This window comes from Phyllopteryx taeniolatus, chromosome 1 (genome assembly GCF_024500385.1).
Source record: "Phyllopteryx taeniolatus isolate TA_2022b chromosome 1, UOR_Ptae_1.2, whole genome shotgun sequence".
NCBI classification, from domain to species: Eukaryota; Metazoa; Chordata; class Actinopteri; order Syngnathiformes; family Syngnathidae; genus Phyllopteryx; species Phyllopteryx taeniolatus.
In genome coordinates, this window is record NC_084502.1 from 26,763,392 (window position 1) to 26,782,237 (window position 18,846).

General features: G+C 40.2%; 1 protein-coding gene across 1 annotated transcript; it reads left to right on the forward strand.

The window, feature by feature from the left end:
• Positions 1–4,625: 4,625 nt before the first annotated feature.
• On the forward strand, positions 4,626–18,564 carry dhrsx (dehydrogenase/reductase (SDR family) X-linked). Its single transcript, XM_061784293.1, has 7 exons — positions 4,626–5,504; positions 13,251–13,358; positions 13,943–14,011; positions 14,486–14,587; positions 15,949–16,156; positions 17,397–17,604; positions 17,927–18,564. The coding sequence occupies exons 1-7, from the start codon at positions 5,402–5,404 to the stop codon at positions 18,107–18,109; spliced, it is 981 nt and encodes a 326-aa protein (XP_061640277.1). The 5' UTR covers positions 4,626–5,401; the 3' UTR covers positions 18,110–18,564.
• The last annotated feature ends 282 nt before the right edge of the window (positions 18,565–18,846 follow it).

An 18,846-nucleotide genomic window follows, 5' to 3' on the forward strand; every position in this document is an offset into this window, starting at 1 on the left:
GCAATACTAAGCTAACATTAGTGTGATAAACAAGCTGACGTTGGCCACGGCTACTACGTTGGTAGCATGGCGTATTCGTAGTAGAGCCCTACTACACAGTAACTACGGGTAAGTTCAGAAATTCAATCTGACGCTGTCACTGCGCTCTGAGAGTGCAGTGTTCAGAGAGGCAGGACGCGCTCCATTTTCTATAAATTTACGAACGAGCGTGTTGGCCATTGGCATGGATACATTGGTACGTCCGCCATATTGAATGTGTTGGTTCGGCGTGCGAACATCTCGTCCTGCGTGCCGCTCCGGCTGCTCCGCCTCCTCAACAGTCAGACTGGCGGGAGTGCGCTCCGGCACGCCCAGTGTGTGGCACTCTGAATAACCGAACGGCATACTCCAACAACGTTCTGAGTTTCCCACTGTTCCGGAGTGTAGAGAGCACACTAAATTTGCACAATGAATTTACGAAGGTACCCTAAATGTCATCGGTTTGACGTTTTACTTTTTGGAATGTACAATAAATTACAAATCATAAAGAGGTGATAAACGTACCTGTCGAGCACAACTGTTGCTAATTTTTTGTCGCTTTGGAATTCTTTCAGCTACCTGAGGTCCATTCGCTCTGCTTCTGTTTTCTAGTTTTATGCCCAGTTGTTAGACAAGAAAGGATGGGCTTTACCCCCAGTGGTACGGATTCCGAAATAGTTTCACCTAAGTTCCTGAAGCCCAAGCAAACATGTCAGCGCAAGACTGTGGAGGTGTGCCAGTGACCGGCCATGAGTGTGCCCCTGAGTGCATAGCAAACGATTGACACCTAGTCAGTAACGCCTTCTGTCTCTGATAGGTTGTTCTTCCTTGGGCGCAGTGGTTTCTTAAATATAAATTAATAAACGGCAAAACCATCCTTTAAGTACAAACTCTGTAATGTAGTTAATCACAAAATTATAGTTATCCATCCATCCATTTTCTGAGCCGCTTCTCCTCACTAGGGTCGCGGGCGTGCTGGAGCCTATCCCAGCTATCATCGGGCAGGAGGCGGGGTACACCCTGAACTGGCTGCCAGCCAATCAAATTATAGTTATATGAGGTAAAATGAATTTAAAAGTAAAATAAAATGAAAATAAAAGTTAAATTAACAATTACTGTTAATTATGTACAATACCTTACAACCAAGCAATACAATGTGTTCTTATAGTTTTTCTAAATAAATTATGCCTAATAAGCTAAAGATAACAACTGAAAAACATACACCTTATATGTGTGGTTTCAGATACAAGTGAATTTTTTTAACGCCAAAACAAGCTTGTGTGGGGTCACCAACGTTTTTGAAACCAAGAACTACTCCTTGAGTTTGATCAGAACAAATGAAATTATTTGGGAGTAAATCATCTTCTCATCATTGCTGTGCCCGCTAATCTGTCTCCGTGAATGCTATGTTTTGTTCATTTTCTGCCATACTGACCTGTGAACTTTGAAAGGTTTTTAATTTTTAATTTTTTATTTTTTGAATAGCAATAGACCCATCACACTGGTGAGCTAATTTTCAAACAGGCCCGTGAGCAACTCGTGTGGTTGTTGGGGGCTACCTGTTCTCCACGGGCACCACGTTGGTACCAGTACCATTCGCAACTTTATTAGTGGAATGTGAGTGATCACCCACAGAAATTCCCAAGTGGTTTGTCATGAAAGAATTCTTTGTGATTAATCAATAAAGGTTTTTGCAGTGTCATAATCGTCTGCTCTCTTTGAACAACTTGATATTTGTATGGGTTGGAAGTAGCCGCTGAATCGAGCTTTTGTGAATGCTGAGTTCCATTCCAACCCTTCGGATGAACTTTCCCCGAGTTTTGGTGAATGGCTGTTCTTTTTTTATTATTATTTTTAAAACCTGTCCTGTTCAGCTGCATGGCCTTGCAAAATGTTGGATCGGTATGCCGTTGTGCTGGAGCAGTTTTGCTGTGCAACGGGGGAGTTTGAAATACTCCCTCTGGCTTATTTTTGAATTTTTTAATTATTCTGATGTTTATTGAAAATGCAGCCAGACAGAAAAGGGTTTTAGGGGACAGACAGAGTGGACAAGGGGACTAGGGGAAAGAACCACAGCAGAACAATAGTGAGACAGTCTAGATATTTGAACACAACATTATAACAGTCAAATTGTGTTATTATTTGTGGATGGGGGGGATACCTGGTGAGGACATGCAATAACTACCCAAGAGAACAAGATGAGAGAGGACAGAAAAGGGCAGGACAGGATGTGGGAAAATGAGCAAGGCAGTGCTACTGACGAGTGGTGGGGTGTGATTCTTTTTTAGTGTCCGAACACCTGTAACAACCTGTGAGTTGATGTGTTAGTATAACCTGTGTTGTTATTAGTGGTCCCAGCACAAGGAATTAAAGCCTGTAATGTGTCTATCGAACCTATTAGTGAATTAACACTATATCACATGCATGTTGGTCAACTGGTGTACGGAGCTGCTGAGCAGGCACATTGAGGAAGGTTGGGCCTTGCCCCCTCCACCCACAAGGCGGGGCCATGCCAGCAAGCCCGTCCAGCAGGGGATCCAACTGGGGGACGCCACGACCCCCCAGGAGGGAGGTGCAGAGCCTCTCCAGGACTCAAGCCAAATGTGAAAACCCACCACCCACCCTATTACTATGGATACCAGGTCCCCAACTGGCAACCATTATCCCTGTACCGTGATTGTGTGTGGTGGGGCGTAGTGCATTAAAATTGGAGAAACTGGTGGGTTAGGTTTAGAGACGATCACAGGGCAATAATGACCCGTAACCGTCACCCCCACCCAGGCTAACCAGCTCCCCAAAGGATGTGCGAATGTATGTGGTGCATTAAAAATCCGCGGGGGAAAAGCATGGTGGGCCAGAGAGCAGGCCGGAGTGGCGGGACACCTGGGCGAGTGTCCTCCCCAGGCCGACCCTGCCCACCCCCCACAGACGCGTGTATGATGCATTAAAACTGGAGGACCGGGAGAGCAGAGAAGGGGGGCGACCAGACTGGAAACCAGCACAGGTGTGCCAGCACCCGGCCCACCGCCCGCCCCTCCATACCTGGTGCCAGTTCCCCAGGAGACCCTGAATGAGATGTGAGTGTGCCCAATGTGTGGAGTATGTACAGTGTGAGTACTAAAAATGTGCAGAGTGTGTGAAGTAAGAGGCTAGACTACTGTGGGTCCGGCCGGGCCCCTGGAGTGGGGCCAGCGGGCACCTCCCCGGCATCCAGGGATGCGGAGCAGCCCCCCAGGACACGGACACAACCAGACCCAAGAGGAGGAAGGTGCAACAGGCCCACCATCCCCAGAGGCCCAGACCACAGATCCAGAAGGATAGGGTTAAAGTGCATACAAGTGACCCTATGGCGTGCAGAGGGGTCTAAAATGACAAGATATGAGATGGTCACATTACATTGCATTTACATTACACATTACATTACATTTCTGTATGACATGCTTTCCCAGGCAAACAGAATCAGGCTTCAAGGTTCACCAATTTAATGAAAGGTGACCAACTTTTCTTAAAGTTAGCCATTTGCTTATTATGTTTGGCAGAGATATTTTCTTTTGTTACATACTGTACTCCATGACAAGATTTTGCCGTTGGTTAATGTTGATAGCTTGTTTATTTTTCCAGTTTAACAGTATTGTTTTTTTCGCGATAACTAGAATTACAAATATTGCTTGAGCATGTTTATTTGGAAGATCTATAGCTTTTAAATCACCTTGCAGACAAAGATTAGGAGAAAACAATGCCAAAGAGCATGCAAATAAGAGTCTGGAGCATTTTCAGTACAATGAGTGCATATGTTTGATTTTGAATAACCCATTTTAGGTATACTTTATTGAATAACACGTGATCTATGGAGTACTTTGAATTGGATTAGCTGTAAATTACTGTTATTTATCATTGAGAATGTGTTTCTGCAGATTTGCGCCCAGTAATCAATGTCAGTAGACACTGAGAGGTATTTTACCCATTTTGCAATTAGTAAGTGTAGTGAATTAGTACTTGAGATTAATTTGTATACTTTTGAAAGGAGTTTTTTTTGTTTTTGGGGAGTAATTCTACTAATTCCTACTAATTCTACTATACTGTTTGTCCTCATTAGCGTTGCAGGTGAGCTGGAGCCTATTCCAGCTGGGCGAAAGGTGGGGTCCACACAGGACTGGTTGCCAGTCAATCACAGAGCACAGTTAGACAAAATCCCAGGAAAAAGCCAATGCACGCAGTGGGAGGACATGCAAACTCCACAAAGAACGGCTTGAGCTGAGATTTGAACACCAAACCTCAGAACTGTGAGGCAGACATGTTACTAGACCAATGAGCGGCCATTTACAAATGTACATTAGGTCAAAGGGCCACAGGTGAGAGCAGACCTCCACCAAGGTTTGCATTGACTTCTGATTTCAAATTATCAATCAATTTGTTCCAAAATTGATAATAATCGAATGGAGGGGCCAGAGCCAGTCCAAGGCAAAAGCCAACCAAGCACCTGCCTTGGGCTACCGGGATCCCAAGAGCAATAGAAAGTCAACATAGCCCAGAGTAGAAGTTTTATTTACTCTTTTTTTTTTTTTTTTTTTCATTTTTGGAGTGGTATTGAGGAAGAACATAGTACCATTAAAAAGTCAAATGTTTGGATTGGATTGTTTTTTTAACTAAAGATTTTGTACATTTGTTATTATTCAACTTTGTATTTGTTTTTAAACCATTTGTGTCACCTTGTTTCAGCTACCTCTGTTCAGTTGCATCATTATTTAAATATTTTTTGTGACATGTTGTTTATTTGATTTAATACTCTGGTTATTATTTCATTGAATACTCTGGTTTTGTACATTTTATGTTCTTTTTTTCTAAGGGATTTTATTTGTTCATTTATAGTAAATACATTGTATACTGGTTTATTTTGTTACTTTTAGTGGGCTCAGAATACATTTATTATTTGTCATCCAGTATCCCACTTATTGCTTCATCCATTGAAATGTGTATATCAATCCCAGTCCACTCTTCTATTTATTTATTTTTAATTAATTATTCTATATTCATGATAATCCTACAAGGGGATATTCAACAATGAATGATCAATAATCGCTATTATTGGCAAAAAGAGAGGGCCCATTGAGATGAAGGATTGGACTCATTGAAGAGTTTATTCATGTACAGTTTCACTTTTGTAACTGGCCCTCCGAGTGAAAGCAGAACTCTGATGTGTCCCCCGATGAAAATACAGCGTTCACAGTTGTCAGACCTCAACTCGAAATGGGAAGGCGAATTTTCTGACGTCTCTGACGCGCGTTGGTCGTAACATCGGGGGCGGAACAAAAGGGAGTCTCTTGTTTCCACCCATCCGACCGACGGGATTGCGCAGTCGGACGCCGCAGAGGAAGGAAGAAGAATGATGAATCCTCTGTCAATTTTGGTGCCTCTTCTCAAACTTTACTACTGTGGAATCAGAGTTCTCATCTACCAGATGTTCAACAGCTCGTTTACTCTACCAGGTTGGCTCTTTTATCATTTCCCATGTTTACATTGGCTTCTTTATTCAATAATAGTAGATTGTAGGTTTAAACTTTAAAATAAATGAGAAATATTTTCTTTTATTCTCGACTACTGTGATCTTTTTCGATGCCGTATGTATTATGATAAGGCAGAGGTGGCAAAATCCCTCTCCCTCTGTCCTTACAGATGTGTAAAAAAGAAAAAGACTGGTTAAAGTATAAGTACTTATTCCACTCTTAGATTTAAAAAAAAGTACAGACTGAACTTTACATAAGTACAAAAGTAAAAATTATTTGTTTAATATACGATACCTGTTCAGATAACTTGTCACTACGAGGAAAAAATTCATCTGCACACAAAATACTTTGTTTTTATATATTGTATATATAAAATACTTATATATATATATATATATATATATATATATATATATATATATATATATTTTTTTTTTTACATATTCTAATTGCTCAATGGGAAATTCCATTTACACTCAGCAGTATATATTTTGTGTTGCACACCTCCCGCACAGAACCAAATCACACACATGCAGGCATGCAAGAAGAGATGTCAGAGTGAAAGGAACACAAAACCAGTACTGAATCCCTGCACTTTTTTAACCCCAGAAGTCCTTGGTTTTTAGGCTGGCACAAGAGATAATGTATTTGCCACAAATCTTTCTTGCAGCCGACAACATCAAATAATTCTAGCATCTTAGGACATAGATGGGCAATATCTTGCATCTCTGAGTCTTTTGCCATCATTGTCCTCAGTGCTACCTGGTTCATGTTCCTGCTTGTCTCAGTTTTTTTTCCTACCTTATAAGTCTCCATTCAATAAATCAAGAAATGAGTTAGGGCTGCAACTAATAATTATTTTAATAATCAATTAATCTATTTATTACTTTTTTCAACTTATTGATGAATCAGATGAAAGATCCCTTTATTCAAAACAGGACGTTATATCAAATTAACAGAGCAGAAAATGCACATAAAATTATTATGATTAGGTTTTGGTCTGTAACATGTCAGAAAATAGCCAAAAATGTTGATTTTTATTTATTTATTTTTTTTCTAAATAAAAGAAAATGTTTTCCAAGGTCTTATTTTGATTACACACAAATATAATCAGTCTGCTTTCGTGCAGGACTACAGGATTCTGAGAATATTTCCTGTTAAGAAATTGAAATTCAGAGGATTTGGACAATTGTAAGTAAAACAATGTCTCTAAAGGATTATAAAATCCTTGATTATAAAATAGTTGTTGCTTAATTTGATAATCAATTAGTTGCCATTTATTTGATTAATTGTTGCACCTCTAAAATTAATCATTAAATAAATCAAGATCTCAACTGCTTCTCTCTATTTACGTCTATTTTACATCATGTTGTCATCTGCAGAGGTTGAAAAGAGCAAGTAGCCTATTTTGACAAAGTAAGATTAATTCCTCATTTAAAAGAATGACCATTGAACCAACCATTTTAAGTAACACTTATCCTCACTAGGGTCGCGGGCGTGCTGGAGCCTATCCCAGCTATCTTTGGGCAAGGGGGGGCTACACCCTGAACTGGTCGCCGATATAATCATAATTTAATAATAAATTAAATAACCTCGACATTACTCCACTGGCCGCCGTCTGCAATTATTTTCCGTTCGACACACCTTTAAAGTAGCGTATTTAAACCATACGGTATTTCATTGTCTATTTGTCATAGTTTAGAATCACAGCTTATGTTTTTTAATATGATTATGTCGTTGAAGCAGATGCGGGTGTGTGTATGTTAACAATTGGTGTTTTCGATAGCGTCAAGCTCGCAATGATATTGTATATCTGATCTGTGCATTTACGCTGATCTCATTGGCAGACATCCGATCAGATTGGTATGTACATTTGGAAGAGGCTTGATTCCGATATGCAGATATCTGATTACATGTATTTTTTTCTTTACGCTGCCATGATATATATCCAAACTGTACCACGAGAGAAAAAAAAATTGGAACTGTGTCACTTGAACCATGCCGTGTAAATCCAGCCTGAGGGTGAGAGACAAGTATCAACTTGGACTGATCACCTGTCAAACACATGACTGACACATAGAGACAGACATCCATCCACACTCTCATTCGCACACCACAGATACCGTAATTTCTCTTGAATAATGTGCACCCATGTATAATACGCACCCCCAAAGTTGACCTAAAAATTCTGGAAAACCCTTCTACCTATTTATAATGCATTTTTACAATGCATGGTTTTGCTTCTTACCATATGATCAAAACAAGTATGATCTGTATTATTAGAATTATTCTGAAGTTAAGCACTTTATTTGAACATGCTTTTTTAAATTTACTTGCTCTTATTTTGAAAGCCCTACTTTTATTTAGTAAATTAGAAAACACACAGTTGTGCTCATATATTTGATTACCCAGGCAGAATTTGTAAGATGGGTACAATTCTTTAAAGAAAAGATGAAGGACCAGGCGAAATACATTTTATTTTAATGGGAATCAAATTAAAAGGTCAAGCATTTCACAAAAGCATTATCATTAAACAAAACATAACCATAAAGAAATTAATGATGGTTGTTGTTCAGTCATCAGTCATATTTAAAATATATACATATATATTTTGCAAATTCTTCCAGGGTATTTAAACTTATGAGCACAACTGTACATGTATGCACTCATACGTACCCCTGTCATATTGGAATGAAAGTGTAGGCTACAGCTTTTTTATAACAACTAGGTGGCGGTGGCATGTTAGAATGAAAGTGTACAGCTTTCTCATAACCTCTAGGGGGGGGGTGGCGTTTTGGAATGAAAGTGTACAGCTTTTTTCTAACCACTAGTTGGCGGCATACATTTATAAAATGTGAAAGTTTTTCCATTTGCCCCTATACCTATGTATAATACGCACCATTGACTTTTGACAATTTTGGCGGGGGGAAAATTTGCATTATACATGAGAAATGTACCTAAAAAGAGGTATCGTAGATACCAGAAATATATATTTTTTTAAATAACATAATCAATCCAAATTAGTTTGTACTTAACACCATCTGCTTTATTGGTAAAGGTCCGACTGGCAAAGCCGCTGAGGAAAATACAAAACAAGGCCATAAACTGGCCATAAAAAAACAAAAAATGTGTGGTAAAGCATGTGAGAGTCACAAGGAGGGCATTATGCTTTGCTGCCTTGTTACTCATAATCTGCACAAAAATGTTATTTATTTAACGAGTTGCATGGGGTTTATTGAAAAGCATGAATAATGGATTAAAGGGCCTATCCAATCTTGTGAATATTGGTACTTATTCCATAGTTCTGCACTTAGAAAAAAAAAAACACAATAGACTCAGTCGAAATTTTAGGCTTGTTTTGTAATGAAATATTAGATTTTTAACCAGATTTTGGCCCTGCCCACATTTTGGACACATCAGCCTGACACATAACGATCAGAAGCGGATTACATTTCCTCATTTAACTTCCATTTATTCTGTGGTGTAATTTTTGCCTATATTAAAAGTCTGGATGTTTTTTTTTTTTTTTTTTCTTTTTTTAGACAATAACAAGCGAAAATTGTGATAGTGAAACATTGGAAGGCTTGTTGTTTAAAACAGTTGAAATGCTTCTTTGAGGAAAGAAGACAGCCACGTCATCACGTGAGGTAATTCTTGCAGATTAATTTCTGCATATTCAATGCCGTGAAAAAGTATTGGCCCACTTCTCAAATTCTTATATTTTTGCATAGTTTCCCCACTTTAATGTTTAAGATCATAAAAAAAATGTGAGTATCAGACAAATATAACCCAAGTGAACTTAAAATGCAGTTTTTAAATGATTTCAGTTAAGGAGAAAAACTATTCAAGTCTGTGTGAAAAAGTTATGAGTAGAGACGTCCACATAAATGTTGGTGTTGATTGGTGACAGTTATGGGACATTGTATTGTTGTATTGTTGTTTGTACGTGTTTAAAAAGCGTTTCTGTACCCATGCATCCATCCATCCATTATTTGAGCTGCTTATTCTCACAAGGGTCGCGGGAGCACTGGAGCCTATCCCAGCTATCATCGGGTAGTACACCCTGAACTGGTTGCCAGCCAATCGCAGGGTACATATAAACAAACAACCATTCGCACTCACATTCACACCTACGGGCAATTTAGAGTCTTCAATTGACCTACCATGCATGTTTTTGGGATGTGGGAGGAAACCGGAGTGCCCGGAGAAAACCCACGCAGGCACGGGGAGAACATGCAAACTCCACACAGGCGGGGCCGGGGATTGAACCCCGGTCCTCAGAACTGTGAGGCCGACGCTGCCTGAAGAGCTCAGAGACAGAATTGGGGCAAGGCACAGATCTACCCAGGGTTACAAAAAAAATTCTGCTGCACATAAGGTTCCTAGAGCACAGTGGCCTCCATAATCCTGAAATGGAAGACGTTTGGGACGATCAGAACCCTTCCTAGAGTTGGCCGTCTGGCCAAACTGAGCAATTGGGGGAGAAGAGCCTTGGTGAGAGAGGTAAAGAAACAACCCAAAGATCACTGTGGCTGAGCCCCAGAGATGCAGTCGGGAGATAGGTGAAAGTCAACCATCACTGCAGCCCTCCACCAGTCGGGGCCTTTATGGCAGAGTGGCCTGACGGAAGCCTCTCCTCAGTGCAAGACACATGAAAGCCCGCATGGAGTTTGCTAGATGGTGAGGAATAAGATTCTCTGGTCTGATGAGACCAAGATAGAAATTCCATCCATCCATCCATCCATCCATTTTCTGAGCCGCTTCTCCTCACTAGGTTCGTGGGCATGCTGGAGCCTATCACAGCTATCATCGGGCAGGAGGCGGGGTACACCCTGAACTGATTGCCAGCCAATCGCAGGGCACATACAAACAAACAACCATTCGCACTCACATTCACACCTACGGGCAATTTAGAGTTGTCAATTAACCTACCATGAATGTTTTTGGGATGTGGGAGGAAACCGGAGTGCCCGGAGAAAACACACGCAGGCACGGGGAGAACATGCAAACTCCACACAGGCGGGGCCGGGGATTGAACCCCAGTCCTCAGAACTTTGAGGCAGACGCTCTAACCAGTCGCCCACCGTGCCGCCCAAGATAGAAATTGTTGGCCTTAATTTTAAGTGGCATATGTGGAGAAAACCAGGCACTGCTCATCACCTGTCCAATACAGTCCCAACATGGTGGTGGCAGCATCATGCTGTGTGGGTGTTTTTCAGCTGTAGGGACAGGGAGACTGGTTGCAATCAAAGAAAAGATGAATGCGGCCAAGTACATGGATATCCTGGACGAAAACCTTCTCCAGAGTGCTTAGAACCTCAGACTGGGCCGAAGGTTCACCTTCAAAAAAGACAATGACCATAAGCGCACAGGTAAAATACCGAAGGACTGGCTTCAGAACAACTCCGTGAGTTTTAGAGTCCTGACTTAAACCCAATTGAGCATCTCTGGAAAGACCTGAAAATGGCTACCCACCAACGTTCACCATCCAACCTGACAGAACTGGAGAGGATCTGCAAGGAGGAATGACAGATGATCCCCAAATCCAGGTGGGAAAAACTTGTTGCATCATTCCCAAAAAGACTCATGGCTGTATTAGCTCAAAAGGGTGCTTCTACTAAATACTGAGCAAAGGATCTGGATACTTATGGCTGTATCATATTTCAGTTTTTCTTTTTTCATAAATCTGCAAAAATTTCAACAATTACGTTTTTTTATCTGTCAATATGGGGTGCTGTGTATACATTAATGTGGAAAAAAAGAACTTAAATTATTTTAGCAATTGGCTGCAGTATAAAAAAGAGTAAAAGATTTAAGGGGGTCTGAATACTTTCCGTACCCACTGTAAGTGCCGCGGGTTTGATGTTAATTTTCGTTAGCTCGTCTGTTTTTTTTTTCCATTTGTGTGTTCGCTTTGAGCTCCCTGTTTTTGTGAACAAAAACGAAGAAAGAAACAAAGCCTGTGATGTGTTTGAACATTCAAGTGGGATCTGCATGTCGTCTGGGCGCTGCTGGATAGACGTGCTAGAGAAGAGCAAGGAATGGACTGCTTGCATAAGAGTGGTAAAATTGGACATTTTAGATCTAGTCCGATACTTGTTTTTTTTTGCTGACATCGGACCAATTTCAGATCTCAAAGATCGGATCGGGACGCCCCTATTTCCAAAGGTCATTATTATCCATCCATCTGTCTTCTTTACCGCTTATCCTCACTATGGTTGCGGGGTGCTGGAGCCTATCCCAACTATCTTCTGGCAGGAGGCGGGGTACACCCTGAACCGGTCGCCACCCAATCGCAGTGGAATTATTATCCATTCATCCATTTTCTTAACCGCTCATCCTCATTAGGGTCGCGGGCGTGCTGGAGACATGACATGAGACAAGCTAATGTTGTATTAAATGTCACGAGGATGTTGGCAAAGGTTACTTGCCTTAGCAGGTATGGGGGCTGCCGGAGTGCTCAGAGAAAACCCACGCAGGCACGGGGAGAACATGCATACTCCAAACTCCACACAGGCGTGGCCTGGATTTGAACCCCGGTCCTCAGAATGGTGAGGCAGATGTGCTAACCAGTCGACCAACGTGCCGCCAGCAATTATTATTTTATATCTATATATATATATATATATATATATATATTATATATATAACAGTTAGAAATAGTTATTTACCAACTGCGCCAAAATGTATCGATATTGGAAATTAATGCCCGTTTAATTTTTTTGAGCAACAAATTAATTAAATCACCTTGTTAGTGAAATATGGATCAATTAAGACTCACTAGCTACTGAACAGCTCTCAGTAAGATACAGTGCAGTTGTACACCACTGCAAAAAATCCACCCATTCATATTCTACACCGCTTTTCCTCACTAGGGTCATGGGTATGCTGGAGCCTATACCAGCTGACCTGAGGCAAGAGGCGAGGAAGACCTTGGAAAAAAACGTCAGCCAGTCGCAGGGCCATATACACAAATAATTGAGACAATAGTGACAGTTAAGAGTCAACCACAATAATAAACATTTTGTTAACTCATTCACTGCCAGTCCTCACAGTTAGTGGATGATTAATATCTCTCAATTAAAACCTGACTTTGTGAAGGCATACTTTTCATACAGCTTTTTGTTACATATCATTAGATTGTGCAGGTGGTCCCAAAGTAGTAACGCGGGGAGAGTTTATGTCACCGAACTATACGAGTGCAGTCAGTGAATGAGGTGATCATTGCCAATAGGCTCTCAAATATTCACACTCCTTCATTTTTCGCCCATTTCGTCTCTTTGTATTATTATAATACAAGTACAGCGGCCAGGGCAATCTGCTTCTTCCTTGACAATTGTGCCATGTTGTTTGTGTATACAGGACAGTATTTGTGGCGCCTCAAAATGTTGTTTCCTAATAAAAACAACAAGGGTCGCAGTTTTTCCGTTGCAGCGAGTTGGTATGTGTATGAGGGTCAATTGCCACATGTGTGGGTGTGATTTGGCGACTGTAATTTGTTTGCGATTGTCTAGTTCTATCACGTTCAGCGGCATCGTTCGATGTGCGCTGGGCGTAAAGCAGCCTTGGGTCCTTTGAAAGGTGGTACATAAAATCGAAGTCATATTATTATTATTAATACTACTACTGCTACAGTTATATTTTAAGTCAGTGTTCACAAATACCTCAAACATTTTATAAAAAGAAAATAATTGTTTTGCATTGTGTTCTCATCTGGTCTCATTACAGTCTTACAGAAGCAGAATGGAAGGGTTGGCATTGTTACTGGTGGTACAAGAGGAATGGGTTTTGTGACTGCAAGACATCTGGCAAGACTTGGCATGCATGTTATAATAGGTAGGCTACTGTCAAGTCAGTTTGCACTCAGCATCCTAATCTTTACAGTTTGTCTCAACAGTCATATACAAGCGCAAGGACCTGTATGCACTAATCCTGACACTATATCCCTTATAACCCATCTGAACTTGTACACTTCACCATAATACCGTAACACGTATTCTTTATCCCTCTCCATTAAACTTGAACTCTCCCATTAGACTTTTCAAGTTTTGATTTCCATCCTTAATTTCAAAATGTCATGAATTGTGTGACATTTAAAACATAAGTTTTCACATTGGACTAGGGCCTTGCTCCCGCATTTTAAGTGTTAGCAATTTTAGAAGAAAAAAAAAAAAAAGAATCAAATTACCATTTAAAAAAAAAAAAAAAAAAAAAAGGTCAGGTAAGTGATTTTTATCAGGTGCTTGAGGCTTACATTTCCATAATTCACATTGCAAATTACATATTTTAAATTTCAAACCATATCTGAAAGGAATTAAAATATTTGAATTAAATGTTCTATATATTTTCAAAGTTTTAAATATTTAGTTGAGAACTACTACGTTTCTAATGACCCATCTCTCATTCATCATCATCTCCAGCTGGGAATGAGAGAGAGGAGGGCTTAGCTGCTGCAAGGACAATTCAGGGAGAATGCAGAGAGGGGAAAGGTAACTATTTTTCTTCATCATCAAAAAGAAAACAGCTGTCTAGCTAGTTACAGTATATATAGCGACTGAAATACGTATTTAACACATCACCATTTTCCTCACTACATATACGTATATGCCACGACGGCCACACACACTCTCGCATACATGCATGCATACGTTCAACATTAAGCATTATAAAACTTACTTAACTTGCTTATTCCATGGCAGGCATTGGGTAAATTAGCTTTTGAAGAGCTGAGGGAGCATACTGGGCATTTTTCATCTGTGACACTTACTTAACATGACAATTTAACGTCAATAAACAGCAAGACAAAGCTTTGAAATCACAGATTTCATTAGTACAAAACCTCACATAGGCTAAAGGGCTAATGCCGGAGCACCACAAATGGTCTATCTGTGCTCGTCCGTGATTATCAATATGTTTGTGTGCATACTACTATTGTTAATCATTTTCTTGTACTCAATTCCTAGTGGAGTTTCTGTTTCTGGACCTGACTTCCCTGAATTCAGTGCGAGAATTTGTCGAAACATTCAAAGGCAGAGGGCTTCCGCTCCATGTTCTGGTTAACAATGGTAAGCTTTTTTTGTATCTGTCACTTTTCAATATGTATACACGTCATCCGATTCTTCCAAGGTACCGTTTTTAATTGTCTGTTCTTAAGTGACACTATTTTAAGTGTTTACTGTAAAATAGTGGAGCATACAACATATGTAAGTACTGTACAGCGGTGCCATTGAGTAAGATCAAAGAAGATTTTTATTCCTCCCTCAGGGTAGAAATTGACACGTGACAGCATCAAAAAGCTACGCTTGCGCTACTCGGGGCACTTGCGAAGCAAGCGCAGAATAGGACTGCTGTTTCCCTACCAAGCAAAGTGTAAAAGGCAACTGAGGAGAGTTGGGCATGTGGTTATCTGCGCCTCACCAAAAAACAAAAATAGATGCTGCTATAACTGGGTCTGATAGGCTTCTGGATTAATCACAAGATACTCGATTGAGTGGCAGTGGTTAAAGCTACAAGGAAGCCAGACAGAATTTCTGAACGCAAAAACCAAGATTGTATTCTGGAATGTTCAGACATTGCACTACACAGGAAAACTACCTCAAGTGCCAGTAAAGCTGATATGTTACAGTTTGGACATGCTTGGCATAAGTGCAAACAGATAGGAGAACTGTCCTTACAGATGAGCTACTGCTGCCCCAGTTGACATAATTTTTTGCTGCTGCTTGAAGTCTGGAGTCCATGGACATCACCATATTCCTTCTGGAAATGTTTTGCCAGGCTTTCATTTTTGTCTTCAGTACCTGAAAAGCAGGCTGTAATGTGTTATGATCAGGTCTCAGGCAGGATCAGGAGATCAAATTGACTTGGCCTTCAATAGTATTGCTTTTGCAGTGTTGTAGCCCTTTAAAGCCCAGATATATGAACACAAATGGTGGAGCAAAACATGCAGACAGACAATATAACAACACTCGGAGGCATATATTCTCTGTGCAAAATATTACTGGAGGGCTCGCACAATCACAATGTATTACGATGCACAAACTGTTCCATTCTTTACATTGTATTTAATTATTTTACTACAATATGTTTTTGTAACGACCGGTATTATAGAGTGCTATTTTGCCTATTTTAAAAAAATGTGTGTGTGTGTGTTGGGGGGTGGGGGGGTTATGGCATTTAAATGGGGAAAGATGATTTGACATATGAATGTTTTAAGTTATTAGCAAGATCATGGAACAATTTGAACTCGTATCTCAAGGCACCGTATTATTAAAGTTAAGTGTGTGTTTGAAGTGTTTTATTGTTTTTAACATAATGGTTAATTTCTTGTTTTACCTATATGTTAAACACAAAGTCAGTTTTGACACTGTGTTGAATTTGTCAAGACTTTCTGACAGTGCAACAATGTTGTTCATGTCACTTTGTGTAGCTGGCACCATGCTGGTTTCTGAGAGTCAGACAGAAGATGGCTTTGAGTTACACTTTTCTCTCAACTACCTCGGCCACTTCCTACTGACCAACCTGCTGCTTGACTTGCTGAAGAGATCAGGCAGACCAGGCTGCTGTTCACGTATCGTCAACATGTCCTCTGCAACACACTATGCGGGGGTTATACACATGGATGACCTCAACAGGAGGTAAAAGGACTAAGATTATCACTATTTTCTTCCTTAGTTTATCTTTCCTATTTATTTCAAACTTGAAGTTCATTGGAACTCTTTTTAAAGAACACCTAAAGTGGATACTGCACAAAGTTTTAGGATTAACAATTGTACATTTTCTCCTAATTGTACTGATATAGTAAACCCGCTGTTTGTGGCAGACAAGGACCTAGCCCTGCTCTTGAATAGTAAAAACTGTAATTGACGCTCCCCCGTTATGAATTACCTATATAAATAATTTAAATTGTAAATATACCACCAACACATTCAAACTCATCCAACAACATTAAATAACAATTATTTTGAGAAAAAAAAAAGACCCCGGAAGTGCGCATATATGTTAGCTTTGTAACCTGTAAAAATACCAATTCTCAAGCAATAAAGGAACCTCCTTCAGCTGAGCAGAGTTGAGCTTTTTAATAGTTATATTAAATAGCTTTTAATAGCTTTTTAATAGTTATATAGGACTCGGTGTGAGGCGGCACGGTGGCCGACTGGTTAGAGCGTCAGCCTCACAGTTCTGAGGACCCGGGTTCAATCCCCGGCCCCGCCTCTGTGGAGTTTGCATGTTCTCCCCGTGCCTGCGTGGGTTTTCTCCGGGCACTCCGGTTTCCTCCCACATCCCAAAAACATGCATTAATTGGAGACTCTAAATTGCCTGTAGGCATGACTGTGAGTGCGAATGGTTGTTTGTTTCTATGTGCCCTGCGATTGGCTGGCAACCAGTTCAGGATGTACCCCTGCCCAATGACAGCTGGGATAGGCTCCAGCACGCCCGCGACCCTAGTTAGGAGAAGCGGCTCAGAAAATGGATGGATGGATGGATGGATGGATGGAGGACTCGGTGTGACTTCTTCTGCTAACAACCCAGCCTAAACTGACATGCATGATCTTAGAACAGTCAAGATGTATTGCTTCAACATACTAGCTTGACACCATTACTACTGACCAAGACTTTGGTGAAATCTTGTGGCATCTCAGGTCATTTCGGAAAGAGCCCAAAAACGCAAATAGGTGAGGTTTTCAGCAAATTGCTAAGGATAGGTTCCACAAATAAAAACACAAATAGGTGAATTCCTGAATAGCAAATAAGATGGGCTTCACTGTAACATTATTTTTGAAAATAATTGATAGATACATTTCTAATATTATCCGAGTGTGTCTTTTAAGTTAAAGAGATCTACTATACTAATACTAACCTTTCTCCCTTACCCAGGTTAAGCTACAGTTCTCATGGTGCCTACGCCCAAAGCAAACTAGCTTTAGTGCTTTTCACTTACTACCTACAAGAGCAGATGACAGCCAAAGGTTTCTCAGTGATCGTCAACGCTGTGGATCCTGGGATGGTGGACACAGCACTCTACGACAACCTGTGGAGCCTTGCACAGGCACTCAAAAAGCCATTTGCCAAGACTTTGTTCAGGGTACATCAAACATGCATGTGTCAGTCTTAAATTAACTCTGTTTTTACGTAACAATATGCCTTTACACTACAGTATTCCTTAAAAATTAGCTTTGGTTGTGTTGGTGGTACCATGGGTTGTAATCACGAAGCTAGCGTCTCTGTTTCTGCCAGTTCCACCTCCACCAACGTTAAACCTTTATTTCAGGACATGGTGTCAAATAAAAAAGTGGAAAAATATCTGTTGACTACAATGTGTGTAGTCCTAGTACCAATACTAAACTTACATAATTCTTTGAACTAAATGTTTGTACCAACAACTTTTCTTTTGTTTTCCCCTTCAGACACCGACAGAGGGTGCCTCCATAATCATGTATGCGGCAGCTGCCTCTGAGATGGAAGGGGTGGGTGGTTGCTACCTCTACAATGGCGAGAAGAGACAATCAGCCAAAGATTCCTATGACGCTGAACTTCAAGCGGAGTTGTGGAGAAAGAGCTGTGAGCTTGCAGGCCTACACAAGGGCTAATATACACGGTGACTGTCCTTCAAAGACCAATAGATCCACATCAGACTTGAAATTATGTACGGATTTGGCTTGGACCAGTGATTTACAACCACTATGGTGTAGAAATGTATCTTTTTTTTTTCCTAATTTGGTCTGAAAATTATTAGTTATCTATTGTAAGTAATGTATCTTTGTTCATCTATTGTATTCGTGCCAGCAATGTATCATGACAGGAAGCTAATTAAATGCTCTTTCACTTGATGGCAGAAGCTCCAGTTAACCTTTGTTGCCATTCATACAACTGAATAACTTTGTGTTAAACTAAACAAGACCAGATTTCCCATTGAGTAAGTAATTTGATCCGAGATCATCATTATTTCAATATATATACAGTATTTTTTTATCACATTTTTGTTTGGTGATTTTCTAATGTGAAATATGTGTCTGACCTTGACTCAATAAAAATTGGGAAACGCCGTATTAGACAGACATCTGTGACACAGGTCAGAACATTGTGGGTGCCCAATATACTGTAAGTAAAATGTGTTGGCTCTGCAATATTAATAGTTTTCTAGATTAATATTCCAAAACCATACTGTTCTTTAGCTTGGATCAGTGTTCTTGAGTCATTACTGTGTCATCACCATGACCTTATCAGAGAAAACTATCTGGCTCCAGCTTTTGTCAATTTCCTTAACTTGTTTTCTTAGGAGCCTTACACATTGACCAAGTTTTAATCACATGATTCTGTTTGCACA